Source organism: Haplochromis burtoni, unplaced genomic scaffold (assembly GCF_018398535.1).
Source record: "Haplochromis burtoni strain Fernald_Lab_line unplaced genomic scaffold, NCSU_Asbu1 Contig_410, whole genome shotgun sequence".
NCBI classification, from domain to species: domain Eukaryota; kingdom Metazoa; phylum Chordata; class Actinopteri; order Cichliformes; family Cichlidae; genus Haplochromis; species Haplochromis burtoni.
In genome coordinates, this window is record NW_024582771.1 from 387386 (window position 1) to 409958 (window position 22573).

General features: G+C 39.7%; 1 protein-coding gene across 3 annotated transcripts; it reads left to right on the forward strand.

The window, feature by feature from the left end:
* Positions 1-106: 106 nt before the first annotated feature.
* Positions 107-22085, forward strand: LOC102295235 (WD repeat-containing protein 37). 3 transcript variants are annotated; one of them, XM_042213045.1, is made up of 15 exons: positions 107-1201; positions 1972-2085; positions 5108-5275; positions 10870-10966; positions 11274-11369; positions 11477-11541; positions 15115-15250; positions 15521-15592; positions 15811-15855; positions 16175-16251; positions 16356-16596; positions 17630-17771; positions 18714-18848; positions 19104-19218; positions 19422-22085. In XM_042213045.1, exons 3-15 carry the CDS (start codon positions 5138-5140, stop codon positions 19551-19553), a joined length of 1491 nt encoding a protein of 496 aa, XP_042068979.1. In that variant the 5' UTR covers positions 107-1201; positions 1972-2085; positions 5108-5137; the 3' UTR covers positions 19554-22085. The 3 variants fall into 3 exon arrangements, with proteins under 3 accessions (XP_042068979.1, XP_005944799.1, XP_005944802.1); XM_005944737.3 differs by lacking the exon at positions 1972-2085; XM_005944740.3 differs by lacking the exon at positions 1972-2085 and having other exon boundaries at positions 16359-16596.
* Positions 22086-22573: the final 488 nt, after the last annotated feature.

The window sequence follows — 22573 nt, forward strand, 5'->3', positions numbered from 1 at the left end:
TTTCTCTATGGAGTGATTTTATCTTAAAGAGACAAGGTGGTGACAGGAATGAACCTTATTGTGTTTTTATATTCCTGATTTGAAAATACTGGTGATAATTGTCTCAGTTGTGCAACAGTTATGCCAGTTTTGCAGCACCAAACGTGCAGTTTTGTTGCACTGAAACGTTACGTCCAAACTTACTTTCACATTTTAATAACACATTTTCTTGCTTGTGTTAAATATGCACACCAACATGTTTTTCAAACCCTTGTAGTTCATTTTTTCATTTTTTTCATAACAAACATGGACAGTCCTACCAATCATCTTTTTCTTTTCTTTTTTTTAGTTTAACTTCATGGTTAATTTTCAACTTTTTTGTTGTGATGGTTCACATTTTGGTAGTAACTGTCTCATTTTGGTTGTTTTTCTCTCTTTGATCCTTTTTGTATGACCTTTTTGCATCTTTTCCTACGGTTGTTTTTTGATACTGTTTTGTGTTACATTTAGATTTTTTTTATTTTACAGTTTTAGCTCATTTTGCATCTCTTTTTACCCCATTCTCTCTCTGGGGTCGTTTTGTGTCTCCTTGTGATAGCTGTTCATGTCTTTGTGCTATGCTGTGATTATTTGTCATCTCTTTTTACCACCATTATGTCTATTTGAGGTCGATTACCGTCACGTTTTTGTTTGTTTGTTTGTTTGTTTTTTTTGTCATTTTACGGATGTATGTTTTCTGGGATATTTAAGACCTGGTTTTAGAGCTTGGACCTTTTCCTAGACCCCGTTCATTATGTCCATTATTAGAAAGCATGTACACCAGCATGATTAAAACCGCTTTTAGTGCTTTTATTATATCTCTGAAATGGCTTCATTCCCTAATTTAATTTTCATGAAGCCAAATTTACAAAAACCATGTAATTTATTTGTAAAAGCTCCATAAATTTAGACTAGTTTGTTTTTATGTGGCGACAATCAAGAAAACAAGAAACTAACAAAGTCTGGATGGAGTTTTGCTGTGACCGGCGTAGGCTTTTATTGCGAAAAAACCTCGGACCGGAATTGGCTTCGTTATCTTTTCTCGCGTAACGGTACCCGTCTGCTGTCAACGCGGATTTTGGACAAAACCTGCGCAGCATTCTCAGACCTTGAAGAAAATGTTAGCGACGACATCAGTTCCCATCCACTCCCGAAATAAAAACGAGTATTTGTAGACTTTCTGGTGAGTTGGCCTCCATGTTTGAGCAGGTTATTTTCACCGTTAGCCCGTTAGCATGCCTGGCAGCACCAGCTAATCGGGGAAACGTTAGCTTGGCTAAGCTGGGCATCGCCGCTTTAAATTGTCTAGAACTGCTAATGTTAAGGTCCACTTTTTTCCCCAGGTATTTTCGTTCTTTTTAAAACATTCAATGCTATTTTTTTTAAATAAAAAATATTTTATCCAAATGTAATGCAAGATAATGTGACCTTAGCGCTGTTTTCTTTGCGCTTACACCAGTGACAGTCAGCAGGAGGAACTAGGCACCAGACAGCTAAACAAGGCTGGTTTTATTCCTCAGAAACGGGCAGTAACGGATAGACGACTCTCTGATGTCTGTGATAGTTTCAGCATGACTGGTGATTTAAAAACGCATCTTATTTGCATGTTTTAGTATCCAGACACCTTTGTGTCAACTCAAGGACAAATGTAACACACACCAGGCTCAGATGTGTGTGAAGACTGATTTGAACATCCAAAAATTAATCTTCCTTTCGTGTTTCTCTGTGTAGTTGAACCTAAATTACTGTCCTTTCCTGAACCTAATCCATCTGTTTTGTTGGTTAAATATAACTGAGTAGTTTTGGTTCTTAAATCCAACGAAACTTAAAACCGAAAAAAAATAAAATTAAGAGGTCGACGATGACTGTTGGTTGGCACACAGGGGCCAGACCTCTTTTCTCGGTAGAAAGGGTAAAGTCATCCAACGCAACCTGGCGTTCTTATCACCTCAGCCGACTTCTGATAATCTGTTCCTGGCAGTAAGCAGTGAAGTGTAAACATCACTCAAACCTCAGAAATGTTCCTGGAGCAAAACACACACAGGCTTTTTGTGTAAGTCAGATGGGGTAAGTAACTTGTCATTCGTAATATTTAGATTATTTTAAAATACATACATCTCAAGTGATGGGTCCTGATGAATGTATGATCAGCAGGCTTTCTTTTAACATCTTAGAAATTATTCAGCTGCATAACAGGTAGGAGTGGGCAGGATGTTGATCATCCGCTTCTATCATGGTGTGGGATTTTGTTTTGTAGTTATGATTCATGATAAACAAGTTAAACGCCAACCTGAACACTTCAAAGAGGAAAATATTCTGCTCTCTCTCACTGATTTATGAAATGACAAGAACGAGTCAGTGAGTGCTGCCCACCTGATTTTTTTCTTCTTCTCTCTCCTGTATCTTTAGAACATTTAATGAAGTCATGAAAAATGTTGCATTCATTTTAGTTACAGCCTTTAAAATGACTGACCTGGCCCACCCTCATAAGGAGACATGAGTGGGTGGATGTCAACTCCATAAAGTTCTGTTCCTTGGATAAAATATGTGTTTTTAAAAAAATGCCCAAGTATAAAATCATCTAAAAACACTGATTTTCTGGCCACTTGTGCCATGATAAACTGGTATTGGCATTAACGGTGATATTAAAAGAAAAATTAATATTGGGTTAAAATTGCTCAAATGACAGGATCATAATTAATCCAGTGTTGGGTTAAGGACTTTGCAGTTCATCAGTGACTCTGTTTTCTTTTGTTAAGTACTTTATTGTAGCCACAGATAATTATGCTTGGAGTAGGTATAAAATTAACTTTACTGAAGTTCTCTTATAATGCAAATTAAAATGTTTGACATTTTGACTCAACTTTATGTACTTCAGAGGTTTGTACCTGAGGCCTGGGCTCACAAATCAACAACTCCTCATCCTTCTTGTCCTCTTTTGTCCATTCTTCTATTCATTACATTAAATTTGACATGAGACCTTTTCTTTTTCTTTCTTTTTTTTTTTTTACTTGCAGATTTCATGTAATTGCATCTCAGAGCCATAAGTAACCCTATTTAAGACATTTAAACTGTTGCCACTCCAGAGAAAACACTTTTGAGCGTTCTGCCGTCTCTGCCGTCCTTCTCTGGTGCTGTTATTTCAGTTTCCTCTGTTGGAAATTCTGATGCTTTTTTTAGATTTAATATTGTTGACCTTCTGTTTTTTTTTTGTTTTGTTTTTTGTTTTAAATAAAACTTTAACTGCTTCCTTTCTGGTAAGCTTACAGGTAAACTGGTTTCCTTGGGTAGAGAAAAGTGGGTGTGGCACTATGCAGATTGGTTTGAACAATCCGGGCCAGAACAGGCCTGCCAAAAGGTCCAATCCAATGTAATTTTCTCTGTATTTTGTCATGAAGATTAATGTTGTAATAAATAACCGAAGGGTTAATGTTACCTGAGACTAGGGCTGCCACGATTAGTCGACTAGTCACGATTACGTCGACTATCAAAATCGTCGACGACTAATTTAATAGTCGACGCGTCGTTTGAAGCTTTGTAAGATCCCAAAAGACACAGGAATGAGTAGTAGGATTTAAGAGTGTAATAACAGACTGAAACAGAAGATGGCAGCACTGCATGTACAAGGATGCCAGCTGCCGTTAAACCCCGAAGAAGAAGAAGCAGCTGTGTCCCAGAATTCATAGCGCAGCCCAGCTCACTTTCCAACAATGGCGGCAGCTAGTTAGTGTTAATATTACTCTTATTATTCTTTCTGGGTCACAAAATAAATGTTTAACATATTTTCAGGCGAGAATGTAGCTGTGTAAACCTCAAATATCGGCTCAGTTTATCAAGACACCACATATTTTCAAAAGCGCTCTGACGTTTTCGGAGACATCTGTTACCCACTAGCTCGATAGCTAGCCGGGGGCAAGGTCGCTAGAGCCGGACTCCCGGCAAATCGTTTCAAACCCACCGCCGTCTTTCGCTACTCAGGTTAAACATGATATATGAGTCACTTAGATAACTTAAAAATTTTATTGTTTGGCTTTTTTCAGTATTTTATTTGTTCCTGAGTAAATCGGTTTGGCTGAGATTAAAGTTATAGTTTTTACACAGCTGAATAAACATCAAGCAGACAGCTGATTATCAGAAGTGTGAGATGCTCCAGAATATACTCCGGTGTCCTGTTATATTTTAGATAGCAAGGAGTTTATTAAACTTCACCGAAACAATCTGCAAATTTAATAAACTATCATCTTGTCTTTATTTTTAGTTAGCACATACCTTACACACTTAAAGCTGTAAGCTAATGATAGTTATATAAGAGCAGATGCTGCTGGTGCAATAAGATGTATGTTTTACATTCAATGGATGATGATCTGATTAGTCGACTAATCGCAAAAAATAATCTGTGACTAGTCGACTATCAAAATAATCGTTTGTGGCAGCCCTACCTGAGACATGATTTTATTACAGTAATATATCTTTGTAATCTGGAAACAATTATTTTGTTTCTCCAAAAACCTCTCTGCCTGTTGCTTCATCCATTTTACAAATGTATTATTTGTTTCCAGAATGAAGTTAAAAAGACTGAATATTTCAGAGGTTTTTTTTTTTTTCATATATTGCATGTGCAGCCGTTTCTTGCATAAAGTGAGAACATTTCTATTAGTGAATGTAGCAAATCTACATGTCTAATTATTGAATGAGCTTTTGGCTGTTGTGAAACCATAATCTTTTTTTTTCTTCCAAATATTGCTCGTCTCTCACTGGAACATTTCAGCTTCTTCTAACAAAATATTGAACACAGACAGTTTTCAGTTTCTGGAGCTGAAAGAAAAGGTTGTGATGTGGTTGTTAACTTCTCAGTTTCTATCCCAGTGGGATTTATTAAGCGTGCTCGCTGAGCAACACTCTGTTTCACACTCATTCACTTTGTCATTTCACACATTCACACGTGGAAGCTGCCAAATAAAACCACTGCCAAGTGCAGTACTTGGCAGTGGTTAGGATTTCGTCTTGATGCTTTGCAGTGAGTGAAGAAGACTGGATCTGTTCTCTTCGCCCTTTAGTCAGCCTCTCTTTTGTGATTTTATACTTTCAGTCTGTGGTTGCATCAAGTTTGAACGGAGGGATGCCAGTGGAGAGCGGGAGTAGCGCTGCTGCCCGCCAGGCCAAGCAGAAGAGGAAGTCCCACAGCCTGTCCATCCGCAGGACCAACAGCACTGAGCAGGACCGCTCCGGCCTGCAGAGAGACATGCTGGAGGGACAGGTGATGATTCCTTAAATTGTACCCTGAGAACGGATGAAAACTGCCTTGTATTTCCAGCTACTCCTCTGGAAACGGCACTCCTCTGCTGTCTTTCAGCATTAGCCTGCTGCTGTCCTGCTGTTTCTGTGAGCACCCGTAAGCACTTTGGTTGTAAGCCTAAGCCAATTAGGTTTTAATACAACCATTTAGAGGACACATGATGGTTTATATTGTTGCTGGCTTGCCACAATTACTGGATGAGTGCTGTAAGATTGTTTTCATTTAGTGGATAAACAGATGGATTTAGAACAGGCTGAGCCATTTGAACTTCGCTCGGGTGGATCGTTCAGCTCAGTGGTGTTTGTTCCTGTTTCTCAGGTGTTAAAAACCCTGCTCGCTTTCTCTGTGGCCTGCCAATAAGGACCTGAAATACTCGTGGGATGCAGGGTAAACACAGCTTACCTGGAGGTAATTATCTGAATCGAGAGTAAATCAAGAAAAAAAGGGAGAGGGAAAGGATTAGGAGCCTCTGAATTAAGACTTGGCTTCAGTTAGAGGTGCACATGTAGAGCAGGGAGAGTTAAAGCCTGTTGAACTGAAACACAGTTCACTGGCTTGTCTCACCTGCCTGGTGTACCTGTAATCTAACCACTTACAAAAATCAAGCACCTTTTTATTGCAGTTTCTTAAAGGATCAGTGCATGTCATTTATTTGCCAGGGAGGCATTTTAGCATTTGGCTTTAACATACTGTCCAGCACCTTCAGATAAAAATAAAAATATCAGGATCGTTTGTTCGGGTCTGACAAAGTGCTGAGCTGCATCTGTAAAGCAGGGTCTGCTGCTTCACGTGGATTAATGTTGTCCTCATGTGAGCCTTAATACGTGAGGGCATTGTTGGCTCAGCCCATACATGTGGTTTTGGGCTTCAGTCTTGACTGACTGTGTTGAACACACTCTGCCATGTAGACTTAATAGATATTCAGACCTGTGTTTTATTTAGGTTGGCAGGATTTTTTCCTAATTAACTTTAGTGTCTTTGTGTTTTTATATGAAGAAATTCAGTAAAACTTTTTAATAACCAGGTTTATTATTGCTTTATTATTGCTTGTTTGTTAATGCTTGGTCAATACATGATTATGTGGATATAAAGTTGCAGCTGATGGTTGTAAAACATTGTACTCCCCGTGGGCCAAACGCTCAGGCAGCCTGCTTCAGACAGGTTTTTTTTTTACTCTTGGCTCTGTATGATGTCAGTGATGTGGCACATGATGAATATGGCTGTCTCAGGCGCACAGCTCTGTCTCTGAGCACCTGCTGTTCAAACCTTTTATTTGTAAGAGACAGCTAATCAGAAGAAAGTGCCCTTAAAGGGAGCAGAAAGGAAACTAGAAAAACATAATCAAAACTGATAGTGAACAAAAAAAGGATTATTTTTGATCTATGTTAGTAGAGTCCAAGAATCAAAATCACTGTGCGTTTGTTTCTTGAGTTAAGGTAATTTATTGTTTTATTTTTGCATTTGTATGTTGGTCCTTTTCACATGTCACAGTAGGAACAGCACAGATGGAGGTCTTTATCACTTTATGACCATTCAGCAGCTCTAGTTTACTGAGACACCTGAGCATAGCGGTAACATTGATAATGTTGTCAGCAGCATCCGTGCTTTTCCTGCTGCAAGAAAGGTTCATAACCTTGAGAAGAAGAAATGGTGCAAATTTCTTAAATTGCAAATCTAAAACTCCCTGAATGTGGAAGCTGAACTTGTGATCATGCAGTGAAAAGAGGTTTAAATCTGTTGCAGATTTAAACCTGCTGAAAGCGCCTGTTTCTAACCAGACGTGGTGTAATCCCTTCCTCATGACTTTTTGTTTTCTCACTCTGGTCCCTTTTGGTCTCAGTCCTCTGATAATCTGGAATCCTTCATGAGAATGGAGGTAAGTTTCAGGTGTTTCGCCCTCTGTGTTTCGGATAATAGTGTAACTTCCCTCATAGTTTGTAGAGCTTTAGCATTAGTTGTATACGTTTGGTGTAGTTTAGGTTTGATTAGTAATAGGTGGAGGTGAGGTGTGGTCGTTGCTGCACTTCTAGTCTCCTTAAAAAATGTGACTATTTCTAGATTACAGGATGTTTTCTTTTGTGTTTATTTAAATAATATCTACATTTTGCAGTTACAAATAAATCAGTGTTTGTGACCTATTTAGTATGTCTTTGAGAGAAGATGGGATGTTTTCAGCTCTGTGAACTTGAGGTGGAAAAGTTGTTCTTATGCAAATCACAATAGTGCTGCTGCTCTATGTAAATAATGATGCACATGAAGGATGTGACTTCAATCTTGCATATGTTTCTACTGATGTGAAGAATCAGCAGGTGTTTGAATCTTACATCACTTTCTTTATATACTAATCCTGAGTCTGTAATAAAATAGCCTAATGTATCAGTGGATTTTGGTTGTATTCAAAATCTGTATCATGCCTCTTTAGACTCTCCCTGCATTTGTGGGTATCGCTGTCAACTTGCAACAAAGGTTACAAGAAATTCACCAAATGTAAAGCTTTTATTTGAACATCTGTTTACTCATGTGAAAACAGAAAAATAATAGTCATTAGTTATGTTTCATTTCAGTCGGTTCCTGGCTGAACTTGTCTGTTGGAAACATGTCACTCTCCAGCACCTGGCCAGTGTATTTACCCAAAATTGGACCCGCTGGTTATGTTGAATCCTGTGGGATAAAGGCTCATATATGTAAACATATTCTGACTTCTCACATGTGCGTAAAATGTTCCCCACACCGGTAATAAGGATTAATATAAAGGAATTTGTCTTTTGAGCATAAGACTAATTAAAAACATAAGATTTTCTTTGCATTTTGCCCTCATTTGATTCATTTTAGGCAAAGATTTTCAGTCGTTTTGGACTTTGAGCTCTCATACCTCAGTGTTCTCTAGTCTGTAGACTTGTGGCTTCACGCAGCAGCACATGTATCATCATGCAGCATTGTGTTGTAGTCAGCCCTCTTTTTTTTTTCATGTCATTATCTCAAATGTAGCACAAACCCTTTAGCCTTTGAATGCTGACCCACGACCGATTTCTATGTAAGTAGCTGCGAGCACAAAGGCAGTCAAAGAAAGAAGGCATGCTTTGTGCAGAGTACACAACGAAGAGAACTCCACACACTGACCCGTTTCATCGTGACTGGCCAAAGCTTTGAGATCTCTTCCACTCCGTGCTTGTGTCGAAGCTGCTGACTCAACTACAGACGGAAAGCGACACAAAACTGTTTACTCGCTGTGAAAAAGCCTTCTCAGGTGGATTCAAATCTGACTTATAACACTTGATTTTTATGTTTTTTTTAAAAAAAATTTTTATTTTATTATTTTAAATGACTTTTTTAACCATTGTTTGAGGATGTACCCTCTCCTCTCACATACTCTTCTCTTGTAAAGTGCTCCTACAGACTATGACAAGGTTAATCTTTTTATACATTTTTGTGGTCATCATCTTTGGAGGTGATGACTTTTGCCCTCTCTGTACATGTGCTGGCTGTCGTTAGGGTAGAGTTCATCACCAGTCATGCTACATGTGTCCAACTATGCTGTTTTTGCTGGCATGCTCAGGCATAGTGTGGAATGCCTGACGGGAGCACACCCTGAGGCTCATAATTAGGAGCTTATTTTGTAATAGGACAAAGCTGAGGAAACTCTTATTGCTTAAAATGGTGCCTGTGTTCAAATATTTAAAGAATGACCTCAGCCATCACGGGAAGAAGGTTGTAGCCTTGAACCGCCCAGTTGGCCGCAGTGTTAATTTTAACAGGAAACTTCGATTTAAATAATAATTTGGGCATCTAAATTGTTTTAGTTTTAGTCGACTAAATGTAAGATTATCATAGATTAAATCTAAAGTTGGTTCAGTTGACTGACATCCAAAGTGTAAATGTTTGTTGTGTTTTTGCTGGTGACACATGGTTTACAAAGCTTCTTATTTTCCTTGCCATCAAATGGGAGACGTGCCTGCTGCTCTCTTCCTCCCAAGCCTTTAAATTTTGACACATTTTCATGAGAAACTGGAAGCTGGATGCTAGCTGTACTGTTTCCCTGAGACAGATCAGATGTGCACATTTATCTTTACTTCACAAGATCTTTTCTGATTGGATCACTTCCAAACTTGTCCCACCTTTCATATTTTAATTACTTCTGACTGGGTCTTGTCTCCTCAGAATATTTTCATCCAGTTTTATATGTTGAAAAATTCATATATTTCATCATAGTTTTTGTCCTTGGGTATTTGTTTTTTACTTATTGTCGAGTTTAGTTTATTAGAGCTTCTAAAGCATGAACAGTTGTCTGCCTCTGTGTTGGTCTTGCTTGGTGACCTGACCTCTGTGACTCTGAGCTGGATAAGGGGTGAAGAGGGAGGATGGATTTATTTATTTATTTTTTAATCAGAGGCAGTTACTGTGCAGACTTTCCCATCACATTATGTTGCCTTTGGGAATAACCTCTAAAAAATGTTGTCTGAATTTGTGCACGCTTACCTTTTTTTTTTTTTTTTTTTTTTTTTTTTGTCTTTTTTTGTCTTTTGGGTTTTTTCTGTTAAATCTTTTGTGCTTTTCATGTAATTTAAAGAAACTTGAAAGCTGCAGTTATCAAATGACTCTTAACCTAAACTGCAGTGATTAATGTCCCATTGATGGACATTTTTTAAAATCGTCTAAATATCAGTTTAACCCATGACATTCTTTAAAATAAAAAAAAAAGTCAAATATTGTGTATTTATTTTTATTTGTATATCAGTCCAATACAACACATTATAGATTATTTAAGGAAGTTTAAAGCACATTGTAAAATGGGATAAAGAGAAATTCTGTCTAGAGTTTCCTTTTATAGCAGCAGTAGTCTTGGAGAATGGTATAAATTTGTCAAAGCCTGTTTGTTTGCCCTATAAAAACACATTCAGACCTGTAAGGCACCAAGACCTCCCCAGTGCTCTGTAACCATCTGACTGTTTCTTTCACTTTTATGGATGATTTTACTAATTCTTTCCTTCTTTCCTGCCCGAGCCTGAGTTCACGATTATTTCCTTCCTCCAGGTTTATGGTGTGATAAGAGGCTGTTCCTGTGCTTTGTTGCAGTAAATTTGTGCTGTTGGTACCAGATATATAGCCTGCTTGTTCTGCAGGCTTTCTCACTCACTCGCTCAGAGAATGGATTGAAATCTATGGGAGAACTCTGCAACAGGATGGTAGAAGTTTACCTTCCTAGGAAAAATGTCTTTGTAATGCCTTATTTTTGGGCAGCGCCAGCGAATGTCTGAAGCATTTTTTGCCATGTTTCACAGTCAGTCCTGATGCATGCTCAACGATCCAGGTTAGAAAATGGCGCAAAGTCGATTCTGTTCAGGGTAATGAAATCTTCCTCCCACTGAAAACATCCAGAGGAAGCAGTTTGTTTGCCCTAGTCAGTGAAATTAAGTTAGATATAATTTAGTTAATCCTTCAAAATAAGTGGGCAGAGGCACGTCAGTAAGGTGGCCAAGTGACCAGATCAGCTTCTTTGGATAATCCCTCATATTTCCACGTTTTTTTAATGCTCTCCTTTTTTCCGCCCTCTCCAGGACTCCAAGCTGCCTCTGTCTCTGAGGAGCAATCTGCTGGACCTGTTCAGTCAGATCGAGAGGGAGTTTGAAAACCTCTACATAGAAAACCTCGAATGTAAGTTCCCATGAAAGCAGAAGTGATTGCTCTAGCTTTTGTAATAATTCACTGTGCAGCAAGAGACCCAACACAAAAACAAAAGCAGTTTGCATTTCTTAATTTTATTCAATGCATTTAACTTTTTTTTTTTATTGAGATGCATGAAAATGATAAATTCCTACAAAATAAAATGAATTTATCAGTTTCTGAGGCCAGTAAGCAGAAAGCTGCTACTCAGCAATGGAGAGTAACTTGCTAACCCTGCTGTGGTGAATATAACGACACATTCAGATGTCTTTTAATGCGCGACATGTTTGACTTTCAGTACGCAGAGAGATTGAAACACTGAATGATCGCTTGGCTGCAGAGGGACAAACATTTGAAGGGGCGGATTTAGCAAAAGGAGCACTTAAAACAAAAGGTGAGATTCAGGTAGCATAGATATATTACTCATCTTTTTTTTGTTTGTTTTAATCCTCTGACCTTTGACTTCTCTGACTTCTTTTTGTTTTTGTATGAAATTCACAGCGAGCCACAGCACCAGCCAGCTCTCTCAAAAGCTGAAGACGACCTACAAGGCCTCAACGAGCAAGGTAAATCGAAAATGTTTGTAAATTAAATTGTTTTATGTATCTGATATTATAAGTTACCAGTTTGTAAGGTTTTGGAAATTTTCTGTAATTATTGCTTATTAAACAGTTTCTGTAAATCCTTCCTTCACAAAAGATCTGAAGTTCAGTTTTTGTGAGCCTTTGGGTGCTTTTCATTATACTAACGTGTTTCCTCATTTCCTCCAACTGTGGCTCTTCCTTAAATGAGCTCAAAATAACTGATATAAATGACCCCAGAACTCAGATAAAAGGTAGTTACTTATTAAATACTTGAACTGACAAAAATAGCTGATTATTGTTATTAGCAGCAGTAATACTGTTTGTTTTAATCTATATTGAATATTCCTTTTAAACCTTCCAATTTATGTACAAGTGTCTTCTTCTTATAAGTTCTCGGCTGTTTATTTACCTTCATTATTATAACCTGAAGGGTAATAAACGGTGTGGCTCTGTAAGCGTGTCAGTGGTAAAATAAACAGCTACTTTGTGTGATGATTCAACATTTTGCCATAAAATTATTTCTTTATTTCAGGTTTATCACACATTATGTGTGATGGCACATTATTTATATCATACATTTACCATGTAAATGTTCTATTATCTGTTGATTCTTACTCACAGCACAACAAAGGAAGCACAGTGAGAGTAAACTGTGCCGTGTAGAGGTGCAGCTCGTATACGTCACCTCAATTTAAAAAAAAAAAAAACAAGACTTCAGTATAGATGCATCATTTCTGAGCCATGGGAGGAGAGACGAAGCTCGCTGGCATCATGAACAGCACCCTTAGTCTATTTTTAATATTATTTTGTCCATCTCAATTATATAAAGAAAACAACGCAGTAAAAATGTTCAGTGTCACCTGTTTTGCGGTCAGTAAAGACAAAAATTTGAGGAGGTTTATTTGGCGCCTGTTTCCGCTTTGTCCGTGTGAGCTCACATGACTTTTGAATGCTAAAGAAAAGAATTGCTTTGCTTTCTTTTTTTCACCTTTTTGCTTGTAGCCGCGTTCAAATTCTTGCCATGCCAGAGTAGGTGGATCCCGCAACTTCAGCGTAACCAGCTGGGAGTTGTGGGGTGGAGACTCATGGGTAACTTGTTGATTTCTTCCCCTTGTGTGCCAATATGCATGAACAGCCCAGCCAGGGGGGCGAACCTCCCTCCCCAAGAGACTTGGTCATCCAAATGTAGGCTTTTGAGCTTTTCTCTCATTACCTGCGTGAGATAAACCAGCTCTTTATCATCTCCCTAACGGGCCTTTTCAGTTGCACCTTTTTATTTCGTTTTATGCCGCTACCGTCGGCATTCACATAATAGTACACTCTGGAGGCATCTTTAACACGGACCAGCTTCAAAATGCTTTTTGAGGAGCATTTCCTGGCTGCTGTAGATCATTGCTGGCAGAGTCACGTGTGTGGCCTGCTCAAAAGTCTTTGCCTATAACAGATTTTGCTTTTTTAAACAAAAACGTTTAGAGTTTTTACTTGGATTACTTTTTAACTGTCAGTATTAATGGTGACTTTAAATATTTGGGTGACTTAAAATGACAGAAAACCCAAACATATCTTCATATTTGTTTTAAAACTTGGCCGTAGGAATCCCGAGTTACTTGAACTTCCTCAGTTAAAGTAACAACCCAGACAGAACGACCCATTTTCCTGGTAAAAACATGAGGTATGATCACAGTTTTTAGGGCATGGGACTCTAAAACTCAAAAGCCTTACCATAGCTGCCTTATTTATTTAATTTAAGATCCCCAAGTGGGAGTAGTCAAAATACTATGTATTAGAAAATACTATTTTCTAATACATAGAAAATGGGGACTCTTCTGTTGAAAACTGCTCAGCTGTAGCTGCATGTCCAGCTCTCATCACTGCTGATGATCCTTCATCAGAAAGTTGATGTTTGCTCTCTTTGTGAGTTTGAGGACTTTGGTGGCCAGAATGATACTTATGCAGAGCAGCCTGAAACCAGCAGCCGAGTGGGGGACCCTGAACAGAAGACCAGCTGTTATTCATACCGTGGAGTGATATATTAAATAAATAATTCACACTTTTAACTGATTATTTTACTAAGAAAAGCAAAATCTCACTGTGGCTGTGGCAGCCTGCACTCTGACACTACAAACTGTAGAGAGTCACTGCTCCATAATTCTTCTGCAGCGCTTCGCATTTCCTTAAACCTCCCCAAACGTCCCTGTTGCTGCTTTTTTAAATGTAACATGGTGCGTTGATGTTACAGGTGCACAAGTTATGGATTAATATCATTCCCAGTGTTATAACAGAAGACATAAGAAATGACTTGCTTCATATTATTTATTTATTTTTGTACACGAGAACGTACTGCTCTGCTTGCTAACAATCACAACCGCTGGTTCACACCCTGTCATCCGTTTGACTATCATTTGTTGTCTTCAATCCTTCAGATTTTGTTTAATGTTTCTCTTGATTCGTGTATCAGATGATTGATTTCTGTCTTGATGTTCTCCTACTTTGTTTCAGTTGGAACTTATTTAGTGGTCTGTGCCCAAAACGAACCAGAAGTCCTGTTTGTATCATCCCCATCTTTAATGTAAACGTCTCAACAAAATCTTGATACAGATGACAAAAACTACTCCCCGGTTTCGTGTCTAACCATAACTTTGGCCGCTTTGTTTTCTTTTTTTCCTCCCTCTTTTAGTTTTAGTGATCCGCAGTACTGATACCGTATGAATAATGCGAATGCTTTCATCTGGGTTCGTCTGGTAGTTTGTTTTAAAGCTCGTCTGAGTGTGCAATTGCCAGTCTGATACTTCAGGAGCTTTAAAAGAAACAGGAACAAAGATATTTTGGTAAAAGCTCTTGAACCCAGTGAATAACACTGCTGTTCACCAAAGCTAATTAGCACTGGCATACTATAAGGACCCTGCTGAGCAGCTCCTCAGTGATCCTCAGTCCTGCTGACCTGCTTCCTCCCTCCCTCCATCAGACCAGGGTTCCTACACAGCTCGAGAAACTGATGGCTTAACAATAAAATCTGTGATCAAATTGAACTTTAGATTTAGTAACATCTTAAAACTTTCATCCCCTTTAAAGAATAAAAAAAAAACCAAACCAAAATGCCAAAGAGGGGCCCAGAGAAAGATGACAAGTGTCAGGAGAGACAGTGGGATCAGGGATTTGGTTTGTAATAACAGAATTATCAGTTATTTATTTAGTTTTTAATTTAGTTTCAGTTAGTTTCCAGAGTGAGTTTACACATTTCAGTTCAGTTGATTGTTTAAAAATGTTTGGTTTCAGTTTAGTTTTTATTATTTCCATTGTTAGTTTTACATTTGTCTGGGGCCTCACGCTGGGTGTGTTGAACGATTTGACCAATTCGGAAAAGACTTAAAGACATTTCTTGCATATTTTTATGTAAGACCCCTCAGTCACCTCTAGTGACATTATGGATCCTGGAATGTTTGGGTTGGGGGGGGGGTTGAGAAGGTGAGGTGTGTAGGAATCCTGTTAGGGACACGTCTGGGATTATCTGGGATTTCCTGGTCCGTGTTAACATTGGCTTGATGTTACCATCAGATTGTGTCCAGTTTCAAAGCGACCACGTCCAGAGCGGTGTGCCAGCTGGTCAAAGAGTATGTGGGTCACAGGGACGGCATCTGGGACCTCAGCGTCACCAGGACCCAACCTGTGGTGCTCGGGACAGCGTCTGCAGGTATTTTCTTTTATGCTCTTGTACTTTATTTACGTCATACAGTCTTTTTTTTCTTCATTTCTGTGGTGGTGGTTTTGTCTCTAGCTTCATCTTCTGTCTTCAAACTCAGAGGTTGATGTGTCTTTGTCTTTCCTTCTGTTGTTTACAATGTCAACATATTTAAACATGTTTAAGCTCTTTTTTTCCTTTCCAAGCTGAGACCTAAACTAAAGCGTGATGGACAATTGTTAATAAATAAAAACTCAGACTGTCCTGTGTGCTTTCCAACAGACCACTCTGCTATGCTGTGGAGCATTGAGACGGGAAAGTGCCTCCTCAAATATATGGGTCATCAAGGATCAGGTAGAGTTAGAAATGTCAAACCCTGGAATTGCTGAACCAGCACGTGATAATCTCTTCTGTTTAAGAAGTAGATCCTGCAGCATTGTGACCTGCTAAAACTGTTATTGCACAGTGATTAAACAGCCATCATAAAACTGGCAGTCAGAAAAACATTACTTGGTATACTATGCCTCAGTGGTGTTTGTCATGTGACAGAGTGCATATCTGTGTCCCCACAGTGAACTCCATCAAGTTCCACCCCACTGAACAGATGGCTCTAACAGGTAACCATCGACAGTATCAACATAACTAAGAGTTAAAGCAGAAGCAGCCAAATCTGTGTTACGTGTATTTATTGCAGCAGCTGGAAAAATAAAACTGAAGTGAAATATTGTTTCGATACATCTGAGAAACAATAACCCAGACATGAGAAGGCTTCTGCAGAAGGACTGAAAGTGTCAACGAATAAGTGTTGTTGTCTTTTTCCTGCTGGTTTTAACCATAAAGTAAAACATGGACACAAATGGAGCGTTATTTCTTTTTATTAGTTTTTCCTTGACTCTCAGCAGCTGTTTTACCCCTTTATCTCTGCCTCCTCCACAGCATCTGGAGATCAGACAGCCCACATCTGGAGATACATGGTGCAGCTGCCGACTCCACAGCCTGTTGCTGATATCAGCGTAAGCACAAAGTCGCTTTTTTTTTTTTTTCTTTCCCCCCTTAATATTTTAAAACTTGTTAGTGTTCCTGTCGTCAACGCCTCTTCCTCTCCCTCCTACATCAGCAGCAGACACCCTGTGAAGACGACGTGGACTTCTCAGACAAAGATGAGGCCGACGGCGAGGCGGAGGGGCCGAACGACTGCCCTTCCATCCGTGTGGCGACTACAACTCTCCGCAGCCATCAGGGTGTGGTGATCGCTGCTGATTGGCTGGTTGGGGGCAAACAGGTTGTGACGGCTTCCTGGGACCGAGCCGCCAATCTGTACGATGTGGAGACGTCAGAGCTGGTCCACTCACTCACTGGTAGGAAGATGAAAAGTATTGAAATATGAAATATTGTGTTTATTATAAAAATGTGGAGCCCACACTGAGAAAAATATGCCTTTCAATCCCTCTGAAGTTGACTTGATGACATTTTATTAGTTGAGTTGAGTTGACCCAACTTCTGTGAAGTGTTTTTGGTTATATTGTCAGATTTGGTTAGTTAGAGCAAAGCTGTGGTTCTCCTTTCTGGTTGAAAATGAACTGTTTAAACATTTCAGATCATCTGTTCTGCACTACAGTTATGAAATTCTGCTTCCTTTTATGGTGCTGATCTTATTTCATTGGCATGTATTTAGTCATCTCCCTAAAGTAGATGTTTATTATCTCAGTGATGTAATTGTGTTGCCCTTAATTCTTTCAGTTTGTATTTAAAACACAGACGACCTGTACAACTTGGAATCTGCCATTTTTGAAAAGCAGGGAAACGTAAATCTTCTCCCAATTACGTCAAAGCAGAAGAGGAATGCAGTGAGAATGTAATCGGTTTAAATCGCCACAGGCCTCCTCTGCTCCTCAGAGGAGGCCTGTGGTGTTTCTAAGGCGTGTAGAAATGTAGTATCAGGCCCCACGTTTGTGTAGTTTCAGACAAGAAAGTATTTTACCATATGTCTAAAATAAATCATTATTTTTACTTGCTTATTAAACTATAACATTCAATATTTCCTAACGTTTTCGATTGCCTCTGTGATGGCGTGCTTACACTTGCCTACTGATGTCATGTCAGACAGTGGAGTTTGTATTTGTCTGACTGATGAACAAAAACCAGGAAATTGGGAGGGATTGTGTGTCATTAAAGGTGCTGCAGTCAGTTTTGAACTGGGCGGTGTTCAGCCGAATGAAGGTCTCTCTGTGAAATTGAAATAAATTAAGATATTAAACGGGAGATGGTGCAGTGTAGCTGCGTTGGAAAACATTCCTCAGTGTAAGAATGGCAGCTTTTAAAAAGAAAGATAAACATGAAGGGAAAAAAGGAGGTGTGTATGCTCCTCACTGTGTGCTGCTGTCTCTTCAGGGCACGACCAGGAGCTGACCCACTGCTGCACACACCCCACCCAGCGTCTGGTAGTCACCTCGTCCAGGGACACCACCTTCAGGCTGTGGGACTTCAGAGACCCGTCCATCCACTCTGTCAACGTGTTCCAGGGGCACACTGAGTAAGCCGAACACCCATGCATCCATCTCTATCTGTTGCCTTCATGGCAGGTGGTTCATAAAGAGCACTTTAGAGTGCTGTAGTACAATTAACCATAGTGGAGTGGAAGCCCAGTTATTTTGCATTGGTGTATAGATGCATACAGCTATGTCTCAAATAATGCAAACTTTCATACATGTGAATGTGTGTGTTGTATTAGGAATAGAAAGTTTGGCTATAAAGACAAAACCTTTTTCAGTACCATTTGTAACGGTCATTTCTGTTGCTGTAAGCCACAGTAGAGATGGATATTTTAATGAGGGACTTTATGGGGACTAATAGTCAGTTCTCATTCCTGAGTGCTGGTGCTGCTTGGTTTCAGCTGCTGGCATATTTGTGCACAAGCTCTTCTTTGCTGGTGACAAACCTGTGAAATGAGCTTTGCACACAGCAAGAGACTAACACTGACATGGTTACCAGAGAGGGAGGAAGAAAATTAAGCGACCTGTTACACGTGACATTATGCTAATACAAAGTGGGCGGGGCTGGAATTACTGTTTGCTTCTCAACTTTAAAGCAGCTTATTGGAGCTACTACCAAGGGAGTGAAGGAAAGCACAGATGGATATAAGATTAGGTGGAAGATAGATCTATGTAATCAGAGTTTGTTCTTTACAGTGACCATCTATCAACTTCAGAGTGAAGCACGACTAGTAAATCATTTAATATTTGCACAGGGCTTTATACCACCACTGCCCCTTCACCCACTATCTTTACTGATGATAGATATCTGAAAGAAATCCACTATAAAGTATTACGTTTTCAGTTCCTGCCTTCTAGAATTTGGCTCTAACTGCGTCTGCAGGAAACGGTTACAGCGGCTTTAAAAGGAAACAGAACAAGAAGCTGATGAAATGAAAGTTTTCTGAAGTCTAAACTGGACTTGTTTTCTCGTCCTGTGGCAGCACGGTGACGTCAGCAGTGTTCACAGTGGGAGATAACGTGGTGTCTGGGAGCGACGATCGAACCGTCAAAGTGTGGGACCTGAAGAACATGAGGTCGCCCATAGCAACCATCCGCACAGACTCTGCAGTCAACAGGTGTGTAAACCTGTTTATATTTATGTCATTAAAAAGTAACGATTATAGGAAGGAATCCATTAAAATGACTACGCAGGTCTACTAAAAATCTACAAATGTATTTATAAGGGAGCAGAATTGAGCTTAAAAGGCTCAGTTTTAAATGTCACAAACATACGCGTCCCTGCTCTTTCAAATATGAATGTGATTTGGCTCTGATTAGACCATATACTGCAGATAAAGCCTGACCCTGTGTTCCCTGTTTACTCCTTTCAGGATCAGCGTGTCGGTGAACCAGAAAATCATCGCTCTTCCTCACGACAATCGGCAGGTCCGGCTGTTTGACATGTCCGGGGTGCGACTGGCTCGACTCCCACGAAGCAACAGACAGGTGAGTGCGAGATTTACCATTTAAACAAAAAACAAAGACTAAACCTCCACTAAGAATTTAAGCCACAGAAATAAAAATGAAAACGTTCCAGTGCAGCCTCTTGAAATTTTCTGTTTACTGCTTAAGAACAAGGATGCTCAGGATCCACGTCAAAGTAAAAATGTCACCCTCACAGCTGCCGTGTCTTCTGTTTTATGATTTAGGGTCACCGGCGCATGGTGTGCTGCTCCACTTGGTGCGAAGACAACACCACCTGCAACCTGTTCACCTGTGGCTTTGATCGGCAAGCCATCGGCTGGAACATAAACATCCCCGCTCTGCTGCAGGAGAAATGACCTCCTCCTACTGTCACCTTACAGGGAAATGCCACCAAAAGTCTGTTTGGAGTATCAAACACTGAAACCTTTGAGTGGGGTTAAAAGGCGGCTGGAGAAAACTTTTGTCTCGTACCTTTGTGTCGATGAAAAGTTGTCTCATGTTGTAATGTACAGGATGAAATTCCTGTCGTTTCCAGCAGCCGTCTTTTGAGCCCACGGGGGGGGGTCGGTATTTGTACTCGATGTCCTTTGAGCTCTGTTCTCCTCTTTTGTTTGGGGTAGAGCAGAAAAAGGCCTTGCACTTGCTGTCTACTCCATCTGTCACGCTCACTAAATCACCGCTGCCAAAATATACAAAACACATTTGTGGTCTTTGCGTGGAAGTGATTTAACATCTGGAAAAGAGAAAAAAAAATCCTGTGCATCTCTAATGAAAAAAGCACACGAGCTTCTTCTTTGCCGCGAACAAAAATGCATTTTGTTAATGCTAAATCAGATCTGTGACGTGCTGACGTTTCTGCTTGATGCTGATTTAAAATGCAATACTGGAAATCTAATCTGTGCCACTAACAGCAGATTCATGCTGGACAAAGACAGCGGTCTGCTGCTTTAAAGGATCCACTCATTATATATCATTAGTTTTTCCTGTTTAATACACTGCAAGAGTTACATCAATGAAAACTTATTTGTGAAACTTGTTGTTTACTTTCTGCATCATGTACATTTCCTAGGTTATGATGCAACGTGGCAGTGGAAGCCCTCACTGCTGGAAAGCTTGAGTCTCATGTTCTGCACTGGGATCTAACAAAGCGTTCATTTTCAGCATTCACTATTATATTTGACTTATTTTTTTTCTTCGTTTTTCTTGGAAACTGAAATAAGTTTCCAAACATTTTGTTTGGCTCCTGGCTCTGTCTGTAACTCGCATAATAAATGAAAACCAATAGTTATGAGAGTGTAACTGAGGACCAGTAAGCTACAATACAGGCTGTAAAATGACTCCTGCGAGTTCTCGATGTGAGCCTGCCGACGTTCATCCAGTGGCCGCTTGTTGGTGAGCTATCATGAAACTTTAGCAAGTAGCTAACAATTTTACAAGAGTAACTGGTACTGCAGCAAAACATTACACTACTCCACATAACCAACTGTCTGTTTGAACTATAGACTGTATATAAAAGATGCATGTAGCCACTGTGATGTCACTCATTGGTTTTAGATGAGTGTATTAGCGACGGTTGCTCGGAGCCACTGTGTTGGTATCCAAAAAGCACCAACATGGTATCGATGTCCATACAGTGACCTGTGTTGCAATACCTGTCAGATAAAGTCGCCACACCTCCAATTTTGAAGCTAACAGTAAGCAAATGGATGGATATAGGAAAAAAAAAAATCTGTGTAGAGTTGTTATGGGGGAGGAAACTATCTACTAGGCTATAAGCGTTTTTCACTATAAACAGGCTCTTTAATGCGGTAAAGTTGGGCATTTTAACACGGCGCTCTTTGTGAATTCACTCACTTCTGGAGCCAGCCTCAAGTGGACAGTAGTGGAACTGCAGTTTTGAGCACATCTTCAGTTTTTAGCTCTAAAAGTTGCTACTTATTGTTTATGGATATTAATGTTAGCTACTTGCTACTAGCTAACGTTGCATGCTAAATAATGTAGACTCTTCAGTTAAACCATGTTGGGTTTATTATTAATCCTCAGTACATAACCCCCGACTGCTCGTTGCTGTCAACCACTGCAAAACCTAGCATTGAGTCTAGCAGTGAGTCATGTGCAGGTGTGTTACCAGACTACGCTGATCTATGACGCAGTAAAGCATCCACTGGCCTTGTTCGTGTTTCAGAGCCACTTTTGATGTGTTGGTCCTATCGATGTTTAGGACATTTGTACTACTGTTGTTTTGTTGGTTTGTTTCACATCACTGTTTGGTTTTTGCCAAGGCTAACATGGGTCAGCATGCAATGACTCTTTGGCATCTTGCATTATTCATCTTTTTTCTCTGTTTCCTTGTTTTCCACCTGGCTTCCAGTAGTTTGCTGGTTCTTCTTCTTGTCTTTTTATAGTTTAACCCATTCAAGAATTCTCTAAATTTAAGTAGCTGTAGTAGCTGGTATTTGATCCTGAAACAAGTCCCACATTGACAAACCGGCAAACCGTCACCCTAACACTCCCCGATTGGTCCTGTGGTGGAAAGTTTTTTTTGGCGTGATGATGTCACAGCTATGTCAAAGCAAGCATAAACAAGTGATGCACTTTTAAAAAAAGTATGTTACAGTTTTTCTTTTTGCTGCTGTTGTTGGAAATAAATGTTTTTCTGGTAACTTTTGGCTGTTGGTCAGCTGACATGGTGGCACATAACCTGAAGGACTTTAATGGTCAGGATGGTGGTTTTGAAAAGGGGTAATATCTCGTGCTGGCAGCACAGGGGTTTGTCTCAATCCAGTTTGTGCAGCTCTGTTTGTGCTGCAATGTTCAGGACGAACCTTTCCTCGCTAGAATTTTAATTAGAGTCTCACTTTTGTTTGGAGCCAGTCGGTGTTAAACAGCAAAATCAGGATTTGCTCAGATAGAAATGAAGATTTCATGTTCTTTTTTCCCTGTGTGTTTATCCCAGATCCAGGAATCCAACAGGCATGCACTTTTTTTTTCTGCAGTGCAGATATCTGATAAAGGAAAAAAAACATCCACTTTAAATGAGCATCAAAGAAGTGTCGTCAAACGTAGAGATCGATCTGTTGAAATGTTCCCTTGTCTGCTCAGTCCAGCTGTTGTACCAATGCTTGACATGATTGTAAAACCTTTTTGTAGTTTATCGCAGTGCCCTTTAGTGAATAGTGTTGAAACGATATCGTGGGGATTCTCTTGTGTGTCACATTTTTTTAATGGTACTTCAAAACAAGTGAGCACTGTTGCGACGTGTTTACTGTTACTGGCTTCGCTTTCCCACTGCCACTAAAAGACTCAGCCAAAGCTGCATTTGAGTGTGTGTGTGTGTGTGTGTGTGTGTGTGTGTGTGTGTGTGTGTGTGTGTGTG